The sequence below is a fragment of the Notolepis coatsorum genome, assembly GCF_963971535.1.
Source record: "Notolepis coatsorum genome assembly, chromosome: 5".
NCBI lineage: Eukaryota > Metazoa > Chordata > Actinopteri > Aulopiformes > Paralepididae > Notolepis > Notolepis coatsorum.
In genome coordinates, this window is record NC_140169.1 from 51,560,088 (window position 1) to 51,582,879 (window position 22,792).

Sequence of the window (22,792 nt, forward strand, 5' to 3'; positions counted from 1 at the left end):
TAATTGGCAGCCTGAATCAGACATGTTTCGGACTAATGTCCTTCTTCAGTGGTATGGCTAGCACTGGAAATGAATTCAAGGTGATGATTAAATACACCTGGCAGGTAAATGACACGGCAGGAAATGACATCACAACGCAGGTGTGCCTATGCAATATGACTAAATGAATGACCTATCAAAATAGAGTACAATCATAATTTATACATATGTATAGATATATCTATATCTATCATCAATAAATATTTATAAACAATACAATACAAAACGAAACAAAATTACCAGAAACTTGATAACATCTAACATGCCCTTTCATTTATAGGGCTAATTGAGCCACTTTACTTGAATTGAATTAAATAATTTCAAATTATCCATAGGGCATCTAGTTTGGCAACAAACAACATCTTAAATCAGACCAGAAATAACAATGTGGGAGTAAGGAGGTTAAAGGAAACAGGTTAAGACGTTCTCTTCATTCATACCTTTAGGTTCGATACAATTAAACAGGTGGATATAATAACATTCACGTTGCAGCAGCAGTTTGTGTCTGTCTCCACCTCGCGCTGGCCTGAGTACTAGCTCTAGTCCCATATATTTGAGGTCGTTGACGGTATGCTTACACTTAGAGAAATGCCGAGCTACCGATGACTTGACATCAAAATTCCTCACAGCACATTTGTGTTCACTTATTCTTGATTTAAAGGCTCTCGTTGTTTTGCCCACATAGGAAAAATTACAAGGACATTTTAGCAAATACACCAGATTGGACGAATTACACGTTATCCGTCCTTTGACTCGGATATTTTTCCCCGTTTTTGGATGTGCGAAAAATTTATCTTTAATCATACCCTGGCACTGAACACAGGATTGGCAGGGAAAATTTCCGTCTGGGATGTTGGACATAAAATGAGAAGGTTTCTTTAAGGGCAAATCAGTTTTGACTAGGAGGTTAGATAAATTTGCTTGTCTCTTGTAAAAATAGTTAGGCGAATGCTGAAACGCTGTCCCTATGAGGGGGTCGGACTGCAGAATATGCCAATGTTTATTGACAATAGTCCGCGTGTCTCTCGTAATAGGGCTGTAAGTAGACACGAAAGATACTTTGTCAGGTTTATCTTCTTTCTTTCTGGGGGTAAACAACGTGGCCCTGTCGATATGCTTGGTTTTATTAAAGGCTTTTAGTGTCAAATCAGCACTATATCCTCTCTCGTGGAAACTGCCACGGAGTACCTTTGCTTGTGCAATAAATGTATCGTCAGTATCACATATTCTCTTATAGCGAAGTATTTGGCTATAAGGAAGACTGTTCTTCAAGGCTGGGGTGTGATAACTAGAATAATGTAAGAACGAGTTACGAACCCACGCTGGGAAGAGATTCACCTGAGTTCTGTGAAAAGTGGTGTTCGATCCTGGATAAGTGTTCCATGGATCTACTGCTTTTAATCATAGATAATGAAGGCTCTAAATTAGCCAAAGTCAGAGAGGATCTTGCCTTGTTAGAGGAAGAAATTAAAACTATTCTAACCCCTGACCAACTGACCGAACTGCTCGTGTCAGTAAACCAGAAACTTGATAAGTATAAACAGGACATCGAACTGCACAAGAGAGCCAAGAGGAGAAGAGATGTTCAAGACTACGCAACACATATGGTGTATCCATGGCTCCACAATCCACCTTCCAGGAACCGCAGGCCGACTTGGCAGCCCAGAGACAGGCAACGACATACCGACTCCTCCTCCACAGCGGTGAGCTCCGACGAGGCGCCCTCTCAGCCAGGCAGATACCCGCTCCGGAGCCAGTCTGTTTTTCGAGGCGAGCAGGACGCTCCGCTCCCGCCCCGACCGGAGAGAGAACCCATAGGAAGACGAGGCGGGGCCAGAGGAAAAAATCCACGGTTCCGGTGATGAGCATTACATCTAACATTGTCAACATTTCAGATGTATTATTGAGCGACCCACATCATAATATCCTGTCTAAAGGTTTATCTTTTGTACCAGCCCGCAAGGTGGATGCATTTACTACTAAGGTAGAACTATTTAAGTTTTTTAGAAATATTAAGTTGAAAGCATTTTATGCCAGAGGGTTTGATAAGAGAACTCAATACGCTAATGAAAATGTGTTGATAAGTGATGATGATGCTGATGCTAGGCCTGAGATAGAGCCAGACACCTTTAAAAGAAAAGTATTTAAACCCCGTAGTCTGTTTACTCCCCATCTCAATCCTCCCTCGGTTGAAACTTTCTGCAGATTAGTACAAAATGATGTCCTTAAGTTATGTGAGACCAGTCACAAAGCCCATCTTTATCCAAATTTACTTGAATCGGAGTCTGCAGCACTGAAGGAGCTCATGAAGAAGGAAGATTTAATTTTTAGAAAAGCTGACAAGGGGTCTGGTATCGTGCTCCAAAACAAGAGCTCGTATATATCTGAGATAAACAGACAATTGAATGAGATTGAGGTATATACCCTTCTAAATTCCGACCCTGTGTTCAGATTTTCTACGGAAATCAAAACGGTCCTTAAAAGCCTGAGATTGTCTGAGGCAATTACAGAAAATGAATTCAAGTTTATGTTCGTAGAGTACCCGGTTACTCCTATTATTTACACTTTACCTAAAATCCATAAGGATATGATTAACCCTCCTGGTAGACCTATTGTTTCCGGTATTGGCTCTGCCACAGAAAAAATCTCTCAGTTCATTGATGCGCATATTAAGGATTTGGCCTCTTCTCAGCGTGGTTACTTGAAGGATACTACTACTTTTTTGAACAGGCTCTCGTCCTGCAACATTAGTCCTACAGACTTACTAGTTACCATAGATGTAGTCAGCCTTTACCCCAGCATTCCACATGCAGATGCGCTGGACGCGCTGAGTTTTTATTTAAGCTCGAGGGAAGTATTACTCCCCCCTACAGAAGCGCTGGTTAGTTTAACGGATCTAGTTCTAACTAGAAACTATTTTAGATTCCAAGATAAATACTATTTACAAAACAGAGGCCTCAGCATGGGCTCTCCAGCCGCTGTGAACCTAGCCAATCTTTATATGTCCAAATATGAAGTGGAGCATATCTTTAATAATAACCCGTTTGAGAAATGTGTCAAATCGTATATGCGCTATATTGACAATCTGTTTTTTATTTGGTCTGGTTCATCATCCGAACTTTTTGCCTTCCTTGAGTACCTGAACTCCTGTAGAAGAACGATAAAGTTTACATTAAAGTTTGATATGTATAATTTACCCTTCCTCGATGTTTTGATCAAGAAAGCCCCAGATGGCATCTCATTACACACAGAGGTTTTTAAAAAGGAGACGGATCGTAACTCGTTCTTACATTATTCTAGTTATCACACCCCAGCCTTGAAGAACAGTCTTCCTTATAGCCAAATACTTCGCTATAAGAGAATATGTGATACTGACGATACATTTATTGCACAAGCAAAGGTACTCCGTGGCAGTTTCCACGAGAGAGGATATAGTGCTGATTTGACACTAAAAGCCTTTAATAAAACCAAGCATATCGACAGGGCCACGTTGTTTACCCCCAGAAAGAAAGAAGATAAACCTGACAAAGTATCTTTCGTGTCTACTTACAGCCCTATTACGAGAGACACGCGGACTATTGTCAATAAACATTGGCATATTCTGCAGTCCGACCCCCTCATAGGGACAGCGTTTCAGCATTCGCCTAACTATTTTTACAAGAGACAAGCAAATTTATCTAACCTCCTAGTCAAAACTGATTTGCCCTTAAAGAAACCTTCTCATTTTATGTCCAACATCCCAGACGGAAATTTTCCCTGCCAATCCTGTGTTCAGTGCCAGGGTATGATTAAAGATAAATTTTTCGCACATCCAAAAACGGGGAAAAATATCCGAGTCAAAGGACGGATAACGTGTAATTCGTCCAATCTGGTGTATTTGCTAAAATGTCCTTGTAATTTTTCCTATGTGGGCAAAACAACGAGAGCCTTTAAATCAAGAATAAGTGAACACAAATGTGCTGTGAGGAATTTTGATGTCAAGTCATCGGTAGCTCGGCATTTCTCTAAGTGTAAGCATACCGTCAACGACCTCAAATATATGGGACTAGAGCTAGTACTCAGGCCAGCGCGAGGTGGAGACAGACACAAACTGCTGCTGCAACGTGAATGTTATTATATCCACCTGTTTAATTGTATCGAACCTAAAGGTATGAATGAAGAGAACGTCTTAACCTGTTTCCTTTAACCTCCTTACTCCCACATTGTTATTTCTGGTCTGATTTAAGATGTTGTTTGTTGCCAAACTAGATGCCCTATGGATAATTTGAAATTATTTAATTCAATTCAAGTAAAGTGGCTCAATTAGCCCTATAAATGAAAGGGCATGTTAGATGTTATCAAGTTTCTGGTAATTTTGTTTCGTTTTGTATTGTATTGTTTATAAATATTTATTGATGATAGATATAGATATATCTATACATATGTATAAATTATGATTGTACTCTATTTTGATAGGTCATTCATTTAGTCATATTGCATAGGCACACCTGCGTTGTGATGTCATTTCCTGCCGTGTCATTTACCTGCCAGGTGTATTTAATCATCACCTTGAATTCATTTCCAGTGCTAGCCATACCACTGAAGAAGGACATTAGTCCGAAACATGTCTGATTCAGGCTGCCAATTAAAAAAACATTGAACCTGAGAGTGCTGGTCCGGCTATCCTGCTTTGTTATACTGAACTTTATGGGATTACAGCACCCAGTGTGAGTGAATGAATGAATGAATGAATGAAAACTTTATTTAACAGATTGCAGAATGGGTACAATACAGTACGGCTCAATACATACAATTGTTAAGGGGATGCAGACCTGAGAAAGACGTTTGTCTTGTTTCCATCAGGGTCCCCCATTTTCAATTCATATAGACATATATGACATACATGACATACAGATAGTCAGTACTGCTACATCTATACATTTATGACATACCAGATTTGCAAATACAGTACTGTTTGTGATACAGAAGGAGTCAAGAAAAGGGAGTATATACATTTGACGTAGAAACTGTACATTGGAGGTTGGGTGGGGGGGGTTGGGTACATTGGGATATTGACAACCATACTGGGTAATTTACATTGGAGGTGGTTGGGGGGGGGGGGGGGGGGGGCGGGGGGCATACTGTATAAACACAGTACTTGTGAGCGCGGTCTAACTTGACTATACTAACGAGCCAGTAACAACACGATGTCTCACAATCATCCCCACATCACAGAGGACGATGAATTACCCTCGGATGATGGATTGGGAGCTTATACACCCAGCAGGGGGTTAGACTACCCAGGAGAACGGGGAACACACCCAGAGTCCCCTGAGACGCTTGCGGAAAGTGAGGAATTCACAGAACCAAGCAAATCACAATACCCAGAGCTGCTGGCTGTACAGCAGGCAGTAATTGGCACAGGAGAGAAACCTTACTGCTGTAACCAGTGTGGAAGGAGCTTTAAGACGAAGGCTCACCTTAAACGACACCACATAATACACACAGAAGAGAAACCTTACTGCTGTGACCAATGTGAAAAGACCTTCAAAACGGAGGGGAATCTTAAAAGTCACCACGTGGTACACACAGGAGAGAGACCTTACTGCTGTGACCAGTGTGACATTAGCTTCAAGAGAAAGGCAGATCTTGAGCGACACCACGTAATACACACAGAAGAGAAACCTTACTGCTGTAACCAGTGTGGGAAGACCTTCAAGACGAAGGCAGAACTTAAACAACACCACACGGTACACACAGAAGAGAAACCTTACTGCTGTGACCAGTGTGGGAAGAGCTTCAAGACGAAGCGTAACCTTACACTACACCACGTGGTACACACAGGAGAGAAACCTTACTGCTGTGACCAGTGTGGAAAGAGCTTCAAGATGAAGGCTCACCTTAAACGACACCACGTGGTACACACAGGAGAGAAACCTTACTGCTGTGGCCAGTGTGGGAAGACCTTCAAGACGAAGGCAGAGCTTAAACACCACAGACAGTGGAGACAGCCATGCAGGGTGCCAACCTGCAAAACTGGAGCAGTTAAAGGTTATGTGTCTTGCTCAGGGACATTTCGACACCCTACCTGGGACAAGCTGGAATCGAACCAGAAACCCTCCGATTGCCAGACGACCGCTCTGCCTCCTGAGACACTGTTTATGCAGGGTGAGAATGCGGTCAAGACGGAAGCGTCAATTAAAGAGCAAGGGTTGAATCATGAAGATTCTCAACGTGAACAATCCATAGATCTAGACCACAGGGAACTGACGGTGGAGGAATCACCACAAAATAAGGAGAGTGATGACGACTGGATGGTTATGTGTGTGGTCATGTCGGACCTGACATTTGAACCCACAAATGGAGACCCTGTTCTGCCACAGGATATTGGAAATGGACAGAACCAAGAAGACGATGTAGTCATTTTTCCTCGTTATGAGGCGCAAGGCTCCACCTCAAAATGAGTATCTCCCTCCACTGACATAGAGGCGTTCAATTCTACAACCGGTTTGACACGGCAGCCAGGGCTCGCTCTGCCCCTGTTGACCAGGCCACACCAACACCCTCTCCCACCTCTCCAGCTGCAGCTCCTCCCCCTGCACCATCTCCTCCTCACTGCTGCAACCACAACTCTGCAGTTCCGCTCCCTGGCTCCACCCCCTGTCACCTAGCCCCCCCCAGTGACCTAGTCCCCCCCCCTGTCACCTGCCCCCCCCCCTGTGTCACCCAGCCCCCCCCCCCTTGTCCCTCACAGTAGATGAGGTGAGGGCGGAACTTAGGAAACTGCATCCAGGAAAGGCGGCTGGCCCGGATGGCGTGTGTTCGAGGCTGCTGAAGCTCTGTGCAGACCAACTGGCTGAGCCGCTCCAGAAGCTCTTCAATATGAGCCTGTGGGACATGAGGGTGCCGGTCCTGTGGAAAACATCATGTCTTGTGCCGGTACCCAAAGCTGGGCGCCCGGCCGAGCTCAACGACTACAGACCGGTGGCCCTCACGTCACACATCATGAAGACACTGGAGAGGCTGCTTCTACACCATCTGAGGCCACAGACTGAACACGCCCTTGACCCCCTGCAGTTTGGGTATCGGGAGAGCATCGGGGTGGACGACGCGGTCCTCTACATGCTACATCGGGCCTACTCCTACCTGGATGAGCCGGGGAGTTATGTGAGGATTATGTTTTTTGATTTTTCGAGCGCTTTTAATACTATTCAACCTCCCATACTAAAAGACAAGCTCAGGAAGATGGGGGTGGATCCCTCCTTCACTTCCTGGATCACAGATTACCTGACAGATCGACCACAGTTTGTCAGAATGGGCAACTGTGTCTCGGAGACAGTGGTCAGCAGCACTGGGGCCCCACAGGGGACTGTTCTCGCTCCGTTCTTGTTCACCCTCTACACGGCAGACTTCAATTACAACTCTGAGTCTTGCCACGTCCAAAAATATTCGGACGACACAGCGATTGTGGCGTGTGTGAGGAAGGGACAGGAGGGAGAGTACAGGGACCAGGTGGGAGCCTTCAGCGACTGGAGCGAACGGAACGGCCTTCTTCTGAACGCAAAAAAGACCAAGGAGATGGTACTGGACTTCCGCAGGTCGAAACCACCTCTGCAACCAGTCAGCATACGGGGAAACAACATTGAGACGGTGCAATCATACAAATATTTAGGAGTGCACCTAGATGATAAGCTGGCCTGGGCTGCTAATGCGGAAGCACTTTACAAGAAAGGACAGAGCAGGCTGTTCTTCCTTAGGAGGCTCAGGTCTTTTAATGTGTGTGGGGAAATGTTGTACATGTTTTATCAGGCAGTGGTGTCAAGTGTGCTCCTCTACGCCGCTGTCTGTTGGGGTGGTAATACCACGGCCAGGGATACCAGACGGCTGGATAAGCTGGTCAAGAAGGCTGGCTCAGTGGTAGGGAGGAGACTGGACCCACTGGGGACCGTGGTGGAGAGCCGCACTCAGAGCAAGCTGCTGGCCATCATGGGCAATATCAACCACCCTCTCCACCACACCCTGGTGGGGCAGAGCAGCAGTCGCAGCGGACGGCTCATCTCCCTGCACTCACGGACTGAGCGGCACAGGAGGTCCTTTGTCCCCACAGCCATCAGACTGTACAACAGCGTATTATAGTTACACCTGTTTTTACACCTGTTTTTACACCTGTTTTTACATCTGTTTTTACACCTGTTTTTATACACCTGCTTTTATCTAATCACGCTCCTATTTTAATTTTAATTTTAATATTGATGGGTATGATTTGATTGAATTTTATCATGTACTTATTTTAATTCATGATACAGACATAATGTGTAACTACTGTTTGGGAATGGTCAAATGTCTGTATGCTATGTGAGCTGCGAGATACCCTGAATTTCCCCAAGGGGATTAATAAAGTATCTATCTATCTATCTATCTATCTATCTATCTATCTATCTATCTATCTATCTATCTATCTATCTATCTATCTATCTATCTATCTTCAACTCTCTAGACGAGTTCCTAAAGGCCAAGAATATCAATTATGAGCACTGTTCCATTTTCTATGGCCCAGAAGAGGAGGATGGCGACATTCAGATCAAGGATCAGAATCCGAGGCCACAGATGACACCTTCAGGTGAAACTGAGTCTGAGCCTGAACAGGATGGGGAACTAAATACCTCTGAAACTGAACACAGTTCTGATTACTCAACATATTGAGTAATAGCTCAAGAGAAGCTAGCACAAGGAGACGCTAGCTCACCAAAGGGGCTTCAATGGCCCAAATGATGGAAAGAGAAATAAGAACCCCCGGTCAAGATCCAGGGGAAAACATGGGGGAGAAACTAACCCCAGAGCAGCAAGCGGAGATAAGGCCGAGGGAGCCTTAAAGTCAAAGGCCGAGGGAGGCTTAAACAGTCACTTGAACTTGAAGTAACATAATGCTTACTTGGAGTCAAAACTGAAAACTACTTGCGACTAGCAGGCCGAGGGAGCCTTAAAGTCAAAGGCCGAGGGAGCCTTAAACAGTCACTTGAACTTGAAGTAACATAATGCTTACTTAGTCAAAACTTAAGTAGAAAACGACTTGCGACTAGCAGGCCGAGGGAGCCTTAAAGTCCAAGGCCGAGGGAGCCTTAAAGTCAAAGGCCGAGGGAGCCTTAAACAGTCACTTGAACTTGAAGTAACATAATGCTTACTTGGAGTCAAAACTGAAAACTACTTGCGACTAGCAGGCCGAGGGAGCCTTAAAGTCCAAGGCCGAGGGAGCTTTAAAGTCACTTGACCGTGAAGTAACATAATGCTTACTTAGTCAAAACTTAAGTAGAAAAACTGTACGAGTCTATAGCATGATAACTAGCCATTGCTAACAGAAGCTATTAGCAGGATAACAAGCCAGAAGCTAGCAGGAGCATAAGTCCTGCTACTGTGACGGAAGTGGAACCAGCGTAATCATACAGGCTGGTGTTATCAGCAGGAGCTGAGTCTACAGCAGGCTAACTAGCCGGAGCTAACACCAGACATAACAGTAACTAACTACCCAGTCTGGACCGAGACAGGCACAACACAGGGTTGACCCCCTGTGCAAGAAGGAAATGGACGGAAACAACAGTCCGAAAGGCCTGTGAACAATGTGCGCTGGTAAGGGGGACAAAACCTGAACCAGTGCCATCGAGACGAATAGCAGTATCTGAGAGCAGGACTGAAACTACTGGAGGAAGCGGGTGTAATGGCCCAATACTCTGTACCCTACCAGCCCAATACGAACGGGGTGGCAGAGAGAGCTGTACGCTCTATGAAGGATCAGAACCTGCCCTATTTCGGGCCAGGAGCATTCTTAGACGGGGGGGGGAGGTCCCCCGGAGTCAGTGGACGAGAGCCCTGAATGGACCTGAAAGAGAGAAAAGAAATTCTTTGTGGACCGTATCTGTGATGTCCTGCGAGGCCTACGGACAGGGTCACACGACCAGGCCAACCACACTTCAATAGAGGACTGCTGCTACAATTCTCGGGGACCCGTGGGGTCGCCCGAGAAGTGACAATTCAACCTACCTCAAACTATGGAAGAGATCCAAGAGGTCAGAGGGGGTGACCCCAAGATGACCAAGATGACCCCAAGATGACCACGATGACCAAGATGACCAAGATGACCCCAAGATGACCAAGATGACCAAGACGACAACAACCTGGGTGCATCGGCCGGGAACAACAGATGCAAGTCTTCCCGCCGGCTACCAGGGTACCGAGGTACCAAGATGGCAGAGGGGGTGTGGAGAGTCACGGCCACGTGACCCCGCAATCGCCATCTCGTCCCTCCAGTACATACGCTATTAAGACAATGGGAAACAACCGACATCTGTTTAACACCTGTACGGGGTGTAGCAAGGCCCTGTTTGACTTTGTATCCCCATGGAAACCCATATCTGCTTATCTGGAAACAGGAGGAAAGCTGAATCAAGATTTTGGATGGACAGGAAGAGGATTCCACCTGGATGGTGTTTTTCCCCTTTCACATGCTAACAACATGACAAACGGATCCTGTTCACAGGATCGAGCGCCGCATGTGGACGAATGGAGCAAACGGAGGGACATAACTCAATTTGCGATAGTACTGGGTACCATTATCGGGCGTGCAGCTGAAGACATTGGGGGGGCAGTGAAAGACGGTGTGGGAGATGTTTGGAATTTTGCCGCCTCCATGATACAGACAGCCAGGACGGTCATTCTGGGAATTATGCGTAGGGCTCTCCCCTGCATTTTGATAATAGGGGTCATTATTGCAATAAATCTACTACGTCATATGGGTCTCTTCCCCCGGACGGGGAGGGCCGTAAATTATGTAAAAAAAAAAAAAAAAAAAAAAAAACGACTGTGGCCTTCAACTATGACGGCGCCTCTTCTAAAATGATTATAAAGGATCAGTGCTCTCTCTCTCTTGCACACCAGTCAGAGACACATAGACACAACAGCAACTGAAGGAGAATGGCTGCTACGGAATATGCCATCCTACAGGACGAACTCATGCTGCATGGGGGTCATTTAGATAGCGTACTGGGTATTTTGGATCGTGACCCCCACGTTCCTAGGAGAGCGACACTCGTGTCATCATCACCAAGCCTGGTTTCACCAATAGTGCCTGACCAGGGCCCGCCAGCGACTACGATTACATCATCGGAAGTTACACTGTCTCAGACCCTAGGAGCAACCTGGTTGAAGAGGATATCGCTCCAGAGAGGAAAATGGGACGGAATAGACGACGGCCAGCGATCTCAGCTATATGCAGAAGACGGTAGAATGATGACGAATGAAGAGCTTAAGTTGCCCGCCAGTTGGTCTGAGATAGTGGGCATAAGACCAGGGAGGAGACCCTACTCTGACCCCTTCACCAGGATTCCGTTCCACGATTTCTTCCTCTTGAGCGGAGGGTCAGAGTTGAGAGCGAGTAGGGCCCATGTTCTGGAAGGAGACAACTGGACCGGAATTATCCCGGCCTGGGTGAAGATTTACACGGTTACCCGAGTAGGTGACCCCCATGCCGGCAAGACATGGGCCACCGTGGAGACCTGGGGAAGGAGCTGTGAATATTTCAGGGTTGATTTGATTTTGTACCCTAAAATGAGCGCGTCTCGCATCGAGGCTGGGTCCGGAATCCGTCAGGTGTGGAGGGATCTGAAGATTTATCCAGTCCAGCCATCCACCGAGCACAGGAGTGTGGTCAGTCAAGAGGTCAGGGGAGGTGAAAAGGGTCACAGCCTGCAAGACCCAAGATTGATGACCTCTCGACCCGGGACGTCACGACAAGAGGTCCCAAGTACTTCACCACCACCAACCAGAGGCTGGGCGGAGTATGAGAGACCAAAGAAGACTAGGAAGACAGCCAAGTATACAACCACACCTTATCAATAAAATAAATGTTGGTAAAAATATAATAAAAAAAAGCAAAGCCCTGTTCTCTAAAAAAGGACAGTGAATATATGGGGGGGTGAACAGTGATTTCTGTTCTACTTTTTGTTTTTGTTTTTTGTTTATGTAACAATATAGCCGTATAGACCTATTTTTCACATGTAATTATATGCTTCATTATTCAATTATATGCTTCTGCGTAGAGAAGAAGGAATTGACAATGGAAAATGACCGACCAGGATGACAGAGAGGGTGTAAAGTGTCACAGCCAAACAATGACACTGGTTAAATGACATCCTGTTCTGTCTGTCAATTATGGGATGTAAAAGGTTTAAACATATGTTTATTATATAGGATTGGAGCGATGTATATGACCTGTATATTCTTTATACACTTTAAAACTAAACTCTGGTTGGAAGACAGTGATTGTGTGAGTCTAACCTCTTCAGCTTAAAGAATGAATTGCCTGTTCTGTTTGTGCAGGGGATAACAGAAAGAGGGGGGGGGAGGCCTCTGCCTCTGAGAGCAGGCCATAAGCGCACAGAGGGCCTAGCCTGCCTGCATCTGTTACTACCTGTTACTTACTGGCCTGCCTGCTTTTTGCTGATAACATGGCAAGCGAGGGGGCCCCAGGGAGATAAAGGCGGAGGTTGTGAAGTTTTAGAGTAGAGGAGACACACGTTATGTGTGCCACAAATCAACAAGCGCCACCTGTGTTATAAACTTATACAGAGTCTTGAAACGATAGAGAGAATCTTAAAACTATATAACAATTAAATGTTAAATGTTTACAGTCAGAAATGTTGGAGTAAGAGGTGTATACATTTCTGCTGCATTAATTATATGTTTCATAATGTCATGCTTAAAATTAACTGTCAGTAGAGAATAATACTATATATTGTGTAAACTGTTTTCTGGAGGAGGGCATCTCTGAAGATTCTCTGCTATAAACTCTAAGGAGTCTTGATAAGAAATCTCATGGATGGCCTCGCCCGGTACTGCCTGGTACCGCATGGTTAACAGGCTAACCCTTTGTTTGTTCTGAAAAATGGAGGGACTTTCTCATACTTAAAAAACTAGGTAACTAAAGGTAACGCAAGTGAAAGGAGGAGGGGAGTCCATCCTTACTACGTATTGTACTTTGGTTTGCTAGTGAAATGACATCCCTGTGACATCACTGTTTTTAGACCAATCGGAATATGATACAGGATCAATATAAAAATGACTGTTGCTCCTTCGAGAGGCAGATTTTTGAGAGATTTTGTGGAGATGACTGAATTCTGATATATTGTGAGCAGAAACCTGTGTACTTATAAACATGAAACTGTGCCTTTAATGTAATCTTATACATTAACCTATACAACCTTCTTTTGGAACACACCTTTTTGCTTCCATTCTTCTAAAAACTGAAAGACGACGGGTAAGCATGGAAATGTTTTTTGCATTGTAACTTTACCCATTGCTTCCTGATTTATGATGTAAAGACTTTAGAAGTGACCCTTTAACCAGCCGACAACCACGCGGTCCCGTAATGTTCCTGATTTATGATGTAAAAACTTTAGAAGTGTGGCTTTATCCAGACGGAGACCTAAGGAGAGAAATATATATATGTATATAGACTAAAGGTGGGTTCTGTATAAATGTGATTATCAAGTAAAGCCATACAGTGATAATACGTGTAACCGGATAAGGGAAATGGACATCATCTGAATAGGAAAAGTCCTTCTCAGTGCAAATAAAATAAAAATACTCCGCAACTCCAATCACTCGACCGATGACTGGGGAGGACGGAGTGGTGCGTGTGTAGGCTCAGGTCGGTCGGGTTTAACCCCTGCAGTTTGTGGACGCATTGAGTCCTGGATATCACAGACATCGCAGGACGCTGCTTGATGTTGAGATGCGGACCAATGAGTTATTGGGTTATCAATCTGACCGAGGCTTGCGCGAGCACTTATCATGTACATATATGGTAATTTACATCTATGGTAATGTCATTAGCTGTACAGGATAGCCTTGTAGCAAATGGTGAGGTTTATAATAGGTTTATAATATATCTACCAAATCTCGAACTTGGACCTCATACAGTCAATAATATCCCAGTTTTAATTACAAAACGTTGTCCCACTATACCTGGTTATAGACATCGGTCTGTTGACCACAGTGTGCTGGCTAGTCTAGCCAGACCGGCTAACGTGAGTACTCAACCCGATAAAAACATTAACATTGGGCTTTTAACCCTTTCACTGCCACACGACAGAAGGTTAACCCTTTACTATCACACAACCGATGGCGATGCTCCATCATTAGCATCATTAGCTCCCTGTAGCCTCCTGGCTTTAGTCGCAGACCTAGGATCAGATTTCCCTTACATTCCATAAGCGTACAATGGGACAATAACTGACCCTGAATCTGTTGCTAGTATCTGTTTCACCAACTACAATTTTTTGAAAAAAATATTTGTATTTATAATTTAAATCGTATAACGTTATTTCGCTGCATATCAAATCACTGTAAATACTCATATAAATCATTGTTTCGTTGTACATATTGTGTATAGTTTATAACGTTATTGTTTTTTATATAACGTTAATAGCTAGCTAGCTTGCTAGCCATTCCCGAAACTCCTCCACATGCCCCGATTTAAAATGGTTCTCTCCTCTTTGTATACCTTTGTCCTCACAAACAAAGTATTCTGCCAGGGAACTTATGGACACGACAGTAGTAGTTATAAGGTTTTTGAGCTTGTAACGGTAACGTTAGTTAGCTATCGTGGTATCAGTGGGCCGTGCCGTGTAGCTAGCTAGCTTGCTAGCTGGCATGATGCGTGCAGTGCACATGTTTTTTTTTTGTGTATTGTTTTTATTGACTTATAGTCCATTAATGCTGAGTGAATCAGTTCCCCCAGCCACATTTGTGTATTCAAATTTTTTTGGGGAATTAACTGATAGAAAATTAATAGAAAATGTATCGAATCGTGGTAAAATGAAGAGATTTCATGATGCATTGAATCGTTGCCTGAATAATGGTAATCGAATCGAATCGTTGTGAGGTCGCATCGTTACACCCCTAGTGCTAATGGGATGTATGTAAAGAGTTGCAGTATTAATATGTACAGTGACCCAGGTATAAAGACGGAGTGTGTCTCAGTGTGGAGCAGTAGGCTGCCCTCACCTGTGATGAACGGGAGGACACTGGCGGGCCCGCGACAGCCGCTATTCATCGCTATGACGATCACAGTGTAATTCTGTCCACAGACCAGGTTGCTAAGGGAACAGGACGTGTCGGTGTCGCTGCAGGAGGAGGTGTCTCCACCGTCACTGGTCGCCTGGACGCTGTAGGATGTGACTCCTGTGGACCTGCTCCAGCTGACCAGAGCTGAGCCTGTAATGCACTGACTGACCGTCAGGTTCCCCATCACGTTCACTTCCACAGTCAGGTTCCCCATCACGTTCACGTTCACAGGTGCACAGGGAGCTAGAGAGAGAGAGAGAGTGAGAGAGAGAGAGAGAGAGAGAGAGAGAGAGAGAGAGAGAGAGAGAGAGAGAGAGAGAGAGAGAAAGAGAGAGAGGGATGGAGAGAGAGTGATAAAGAGAGAGAGGGATGGAGAGAGACGGGGATGGAGAGAGAGTATTTATCGGAATGTACATATATGGTAATTTACATCTATGGTAATGTCATTAGCTGTACAGGATAGCCTTGTAGCAAATGGTGAGGTTTATAATAGGTTTATAATATATCTACCAAATCTCGAACTTGGACCTCATACAGTCAATAATATCCCAGTTTTAATTACAAACCGTTGTCCCACTATACCTGGTTATAGACATCGGTCTGTTGACCACAGTGTGCTGGCTAGTCTAGCCACACCGGCTAACGTGAGTACTCAACCCGATAAAAACATTAACATTGGGCTTTTAACCCTTTCACTGCCACATGACAGAAGGTTAACCCTTTACTATCACACAACCGACGGCGATGCTCCATCATTAGCATCATTAGCTCCGCGTAGCCTCCTGGCTTTAGTCGCAGACCTAGGATCACATTTCCCTTACATTCCATAAGCGTACAATGGGAAAATAACTGACCCTGAATCTGTTGCTAGTATCTGTTTCACCAACCACCATTTTTAGAAAAAAATATTTGTATTTATAATTTAAATCGTATAACGTTATTTCGCTGCATATCAAATCACTGTAAATACTCATATAAATCATTGTTTCGTTGTACATATTGTGTATAGTTTATAACCTTATTGTTTTTTATATAACATTAGTAGCTAGCTAGCTTGCTAGCCATTCCCGAAACTCCTCCACATTCCCAGATTTAAAATGGTTCTCTCCTCTTTGTATACTTTTGTCCTCATAAAACAAAGTATTCTGCCAGGGAACTTATGGACACGACAGTAGTAGTTATAAGGTTTTTGAGCTTGTAACGGTAACGTTAGTTAGCTATTGTGGTATCAGTGGGCCGTGCCGTGTAGCTAGCTAGCTTGCTAGCTGGCATGATGCGTGCAGTGCACATGTTTTTTTTTGTGTATTGTTTTTATTGACCTATAGTCCATTCATGCTGAGTGAATCAGTTCCCCCAGCCACATTTGTGTATTCAACATTTTTGGGGGAATTAACTGATAGAACATGTATAGAAAATGTATAGAAAATGTATCGAATCGTGGTCAAATGAAGAGATTTCATGATGCATTGAATCGTTGCCTGAATAATGGTAATCGAATCGAATCGTTGTGAGGTCGCATCGTTACACCCCTAGTGCTAATGGGATGTATGTAAACAGTTGCAGTATTAATATGTACAGTGACCCAGGTATAAAGACGGAGTGTGTCTCAGTGTGGAGCAGTAGGCTGCCCTCACCTGTGATGAACGGGAGGACACTGGCGGGCCCGCGACAGCCGCTATTCATCGCTATGACGATCACAGTGTAATTCTGTCCACAGACCAGGTTGCTAAGGGAACAGGACGTGTCGGTGTCGCTGCAGGAGGAGGTGTCTCCACCGTCACTGGTCGCCTGGACGCTGTAGGATGTGACTCCTGTGGACCTGCTCCAGCTGACCAGAGCTGAGCCTGTAATGCACTGACTGACCGTCAGGTTCCCCATCACGTTCAGGTCCACAGTCAGGTTCCTCATCACGTTCACGTTCACAGGTGCACAGGGAGCTAGAGAGAGAGAGAGAGTGAGAGAGAGAGAGAGAGAGAGAGAGAGAGAGAGAGAGAGAGAGAGAGAGAGAGAGAGAGGGATGGAGAGAGAGTGAGAAAGAGAGAGAGGGATGGAGAGAGAGGGGGATGGAGAGAGAGTATTTATCGTAATGTACATATATGGTAATTTACATATATGGTCATTTACATCTATGGTAATTTACATCTATAGGAATGTACATATATGGTCATTTACATCTATGGTAATGTCATTAGCTGTACAGGATAGCCTTGTAGCAAATGGTGAGGTTTATAATAGGTTTATAATATATCTACCAAATCTCGAACTTGGACCTCATACAGTCAATAATATCCCAGTTTTAATTACAAACCGTTGACCCACTTGTTATGTCCTGTTATGCTACGTATAGGTTGTGACATACTAGCAGTTACATTGTAGGCTACTGTGCCTTTAATAGACGGGCGTGGTTAGCGCTCGAGGTAGGGCTGTGTTTGTAACCTAAGAGTCAGTCGAATAAAGTAATGAAACCACACGGTCGTGTGTTCATTGTCTCAACATAATAATTGGCGAACGAGGATGGCTGATTTCGTTTTACCACCGCCACCACCGTTTCTACCTGTTCCCGGTGACCCAGCGGTTCCATGGGTTAGATGGCTAACGTCATTGGAGGACTATTTATTGGTGTTGGGACTGGAGGATCTGGAAGAAGCTAGGAAGTGCGCACTTCTGCGACACTGCCTCGGACAGGAGGGGCAACGGATTTATGCTACGCTTACATTAGCCGACGATCAGTACTCTACTGCTACCGAGGCTCTGAAGTCGCATTTTAGCTCGGGAAGAAGCCGTCGGATGTACCGGTTTGAGTTCCGCCAGAGAGCACAGAGGTCTGGTGAGACTGTTTCGCAATATGTGTCTGCCCTGCGGGAGCTAGCCAAGCATTGTGATTTTAGGAACTTGGAGGATGGACTCATAGTCGACCAGCTGATTGAAAGAACATTGTGTGCTCAACTGAGGGAGAGACTGTTATTAGAGCCGGACGCCATGACACTAGCTGATGCAGTAGTGATTGGAAAACAGTTGGAGACAGCTATCTCTGAGGCGCGCAAGTTTTCCCGCGCGGTGCATGAGCCTGTGACGTCACCTCCACCCGGAGTTCAGAACGTGGCCCAGGAGGCAGCTGGCGCAGACGGTGACAACTTCGATGTGCAGAGAGTGGCAGACAGGGCGCCGAGGGAGAGGGAGAATGGACAAAGGCGTTGTGGTAACTGTGGCTCCCCTAAGCATGCAACCAGGGACCTGTCCTGCCCTGCTCTAGGCAAGCGCTGCCGTAACTGCAACAGGGTTAACCATTTTGCGCGCTGGTGTCGCTCTCCTCCTGATCACGCACAGTCTGGGGCTGTTCCCATCAATACAGTACAAAGCCCACAGGCCTCATTCAGTCATTGCACATGTCGTGTGGGTGGGGCCTCCATACCACTCCTCGTGGACACAGGGGCTAAAGTGTCGCTCCTGAATAAGTCCACTTATGACCGGCTCTTCAGTCACGTGCCGTTGACTACAGCAGCAAACGCCCTGTCGGGGTATGGCCACGCCCCGATCACCACTTTAGGGGTAGCCTGCCTACCTGTGGAGTACAAAAAGAGACACATCCCTGACACCGAGTTCTACATCACACGGAGAGGGGCTAACATCATGGGGCTAGACCTGTTTCATGCTCTGGACTTCACATTGACCGACGCTGGGGGTCTACGCGTCCTGCAGGTCACCGCGTCCTGGCCTGACCATCACCCGACACTGTTCGAAGGCCTGGGCTGTATGACTGGATTTGTGCACCAGCCCTCGGTGGACACGTCTGTCCGACCCGTCATTCAGCCGCTGCGGCGCATTCCCTTGGCCCTCCGTGATGCGGTGGAGGAGGAGATTCGTCATCTGGTGAAGGAGGACGTCATAGAACCGATCAACGCCTCTCCCTGGGTGTCCAACCTGGTGATAGCCAAGAAACGGGGGGGGCGCGGACTGCGTCTATGCGTCGATCTGACAGACGTAAACAAAGCCATCATCCCTGACAAGTATCCCCTCCCCACAGCGGAGGAGCTGACTAGCCATTTCCATGGCTCCACGATTTTCAGTAAAATGGATTTACGTCACGGCTACCTGCAGGTTCCCCTGGCACCGGGCAGTATGGACCTCACAGCGTTTGTCACACATGTGGGGGTTTTCAGGTACAAGCGCATGGCTTTTGGCCTGTCATCAGCCCCAAGCTGTTTTCAGAAAATAATGTCGCTCATTTTGGCTGGCATCCAGGGGGTCAGCATCTACTTGGATGATGTGGTGGTGCATGCGCCCACCGCTGCACTCCACGACGCTCGCCTGGAGCAGGTCTTCCAGCGCTTCAAGCAAAACGGGGTCACACTCAACGCGGAGAAGTGTACATTTGGAGCTACTGAGGTCGAGTTCCTGGGGTTCAGGCTCTCCAGGGAGGGTATCACCCCGATCATGTCCCACACCGAAGCAATCCTGTCCCTGCCGGACCCGCAGTCGCCGTCCAAGCTGTCTTCTTTTCTGGGCATGGCTGCCTACTACCTCCGGTTCATGCCACACTATTCTGACTCGACGGCCCCTCTGCGCCAGCTGTTACGCAAGGATGCGGTATGGGACTGGACCCCGGCCTGCCGGGAGGCTGTGCGCGTCATCAAACGGCAGCTCACGTCCCCGCCAACACTGGCGCATTTCAGCCTGACCGCGACCACCTTGGTCACCTGTGACGCCTCTGGGGTGGCGCTCGGCGCCGTGCTATCCCAGGTTTATGGAGGGGTAGAGCGTCCAGTGGCTTTTGCCTCTCGGGCCCTCACACCAGCCGAGCAGAAATACTCTGTGGGGGAAAGGGAGGCCCTCGCCTGTCTGTGGGCCTGCGAACGCTGGCATGTCTACCTGTATGGCAGGGCGTTCACCATTCGCACAGATCATCAGTCTCTGACAGCGCTGCTGGCGACCCGAGGGGCGGGGCACAAGCCTATGAGGCTACTGAGGTGGGCTGATAGGCTGAATCAGTACAACTTCGGACTCGAGTTTATGCCGGGGCGCTCTAACACGGTAGCTGACCTTCTTTCAAGAGCCGTCTCTACGACAAAAGAGGCGGGTGAGGCGAGTCCTGAACAGGAGGACGACGTGGACTGGGTCCACATGCTGCATGGACCGCTCAGCGCAGTAGTCACGCTGGCTGAGCTGCAGCAGGCTGCGGCTGAAGATGAGACATTTACAAATCTCCGTGCCTATATCCAGGACGGCTGGCCAGCCACGGTGGAGGACAGACTGCTCCCCTACCGCCGAGTCCGCGACGAGCTCTCCTGCTGGGGGGAGGTGTGCCTCGCCCGCGGTCACCGCGCTATTATACCAGAGGCGCTGAGGGCCAGGGTATTGCACATGGCGCACGACGGCCACCTGGGGGTGGTTAAGTTGAAACAACGCTGCAGAGACACAGTGTGGTGGCCTCACATAGACGGCGACGTAGAGGAGCTGGTGCGCAACTGTACCTGCTGCCTGCTGAGTGGGAAAACGGGCCAGCCGGCTACAGCACCCCTCACCCCGACCCCGTGGCCATCCGCGCCGTGGGAGCACATTCAGGTTGACCTATGCGGAGAGCTTCATGGGGCCCCGGCACATGCCCGCTACCTGATGGTCGTGCACGACCTACACTCGAAGTGGCCAGAGGCCATCGAACTCAGCTCCATCACCACACAGAGCATCACCGACAACCTCGTCAAGCTGTTTGGGCGCTGGGGCCTGCCCAGTGTCGTCACCACAGACAATGGGCCTCAATTCATCTCGGCAGAGTTCTCTGAGTTCCTGTCACTGAGGTCCATCAGGCACATCAGGACGTCGGTCTACCATCCTGAAAGTAACGGCGGCGTTGAACGCCTAAACAAATCTCTGAAGAATGGAATCAGAGCCTGCCTGGAGGAGGGGAAAACCTTCAGCGCTGCACTCACCCAAACTCTCCTGACCATCCGGGCATCCAAGCACTCCACCACAGGGGTCTCTCCGGCTCTGCTCATGATTGGGCGAGAAATGAAAACAACCACTAGACTGCTTGAGAGCTGAACCGGCCCCTGCATGCGAGAGCCCTGGGCTCGAGAAGGCCAGAGATCAGGTTCAAAGCTCACAGGCTCAGATGAAACGGAGGTATGATGCCTCTCACAGAGTACAGACTCCCACTATGTCAGCAGGGGATTGGGTCAGGATTAAACACGCCAACCGCAAGAACAAGCTGAGCTCATACTGGTCAGCACCCCTCCGAGTGACCCGTCAACTGGGTCCGGCCACCTACAGACTAGATGATGGTTCTCGCTGGCACTCAAACCGCCTGCATAAGGTGGGTGCCCCGACACTGCCTGCATCATCCATGAGCCAAGCTGCAACCCGCAGTTGGCAGCCCCGCTTGGAAGCAACTAACCCACCACAACCACCAGACCCTGCTCCCCAGCCTGCTCGCCCTCAGAGGGTGAGGGCTCCACCCGCTTGGCATGGGGACTATGTTACTGGGTAAATGCCACGGGTTGGTGGACTGAAGTGTTCAGTTTCTGTTCATGGACTGGAATGTTCTATTGCTGTTGCAAGAGGGAAGGGGGGGGAAAATGTTATGTCCTGTTATGCTACGTATAGGTTGTGACATACTAGCAGTTACATTGTAGGCTACTGTGCCTTTAATAGACGGGCGTGGTTAGCGCTCGAGGTAGGGCTGTGTTTGTAACCTAAGAGTCAGTCGAATAAAGTAATGAAACCACACGGTCGTGTGTTCATTGTCTCAACATAATACCACTATACCTGGTTATAGACATCGTCTGTTGACCACAGTGTGCTGGCTAGTCTAGCCAGACCGGCTAACGTGAGTACTCAACCCGATAAAAACATTAACATTGGGCTTTTTAACCCTTTCACTGCCACACGACAGAAGGTTAACCCTTTACTATCACACAACCGACGGCGATGCTCCATCATTAGCATCATTAGCTCCGCGTAGCCTCCTGGCTTTAGTCGCAGACCTAGGATCACATTTCCCTTACATTCCATGAGCGTACAATGGGAAAATAACTGACCATGAATCTGTTGCTAGTATCTGTTTCACCAACCACAATTTTTTGAAAAAACATTTGTATTTATAATTTAAATCGTATAACGTTATTTCGCTGCATATCAAATCACTGTAAATACTCATATAAATCATTGTTTCGTTGTACATATTGTGTATAGTTTATAACGTTATTGTTTTTTATATAACGTTAGTAGCTAGCTAGCTTGCTAGCCATTCCCGAAACTCCTCCACATGCCCTGATTTAAAATGGTTCTCTCCTCTTTGTATACTTTTGTCCTCACAAACAAAGTATTCTGCCAGGGAACTTATGGACACGACAGTAGTAGTTATAAGGTTTTTGAGCTTGTAACGGTAACGTTAGTTAGCTATCGTGGTATCAGCGGGCCGTGCCGTGTAGCTAGCTAGCTTGCTAGCTGGCATGATGCGTGCAGTGCACATGTTTTTTTTGTGTATTGTTTTTATTGACCTATAGTCCATTCATGCTGAGTGAATCAGTTCCCCCAGCCACATTTGTGTATTCAAATTTTTTTGGGGAATTAACTGATAGAAAATTAATAGAAAATGTAGCAAAAATTAATCGAATCGAATCATGGTAAAATGAAGAGATTTCATGATGCATTGAATCGT

At 46.7% G+C, this 22,792-nt stretch overlaps 1 protein-coding gene across 1 annotated transcript in view; it reads right to left on the bottom strand.

Moving 5' to 3' along the window:
* The window catches only part of LOC311229130 (uncharacterized protein), a 121,654-nt gene that overhangs the window by 79,149 nt on the left and 19,713 nt on the right, over positions 1-22,792 (bottom strand). Inside the window, exons 8-9 of the mRNA XM_084315153.1 lie at positions 16,770-17,072; positions 15,076-15,378 (exon numbers count right to left, since the gene is read on the bottom strand). Of these exons, the coding sequence (XP_084171279.1) occupies positions 15,076-15,378; positions 16,770-17,072 (606 nt within the window). The remainder of the gene's footprint in view (positions 1-15,075; positions 15,379-16,769; positions 17,073-22,792) is intronic.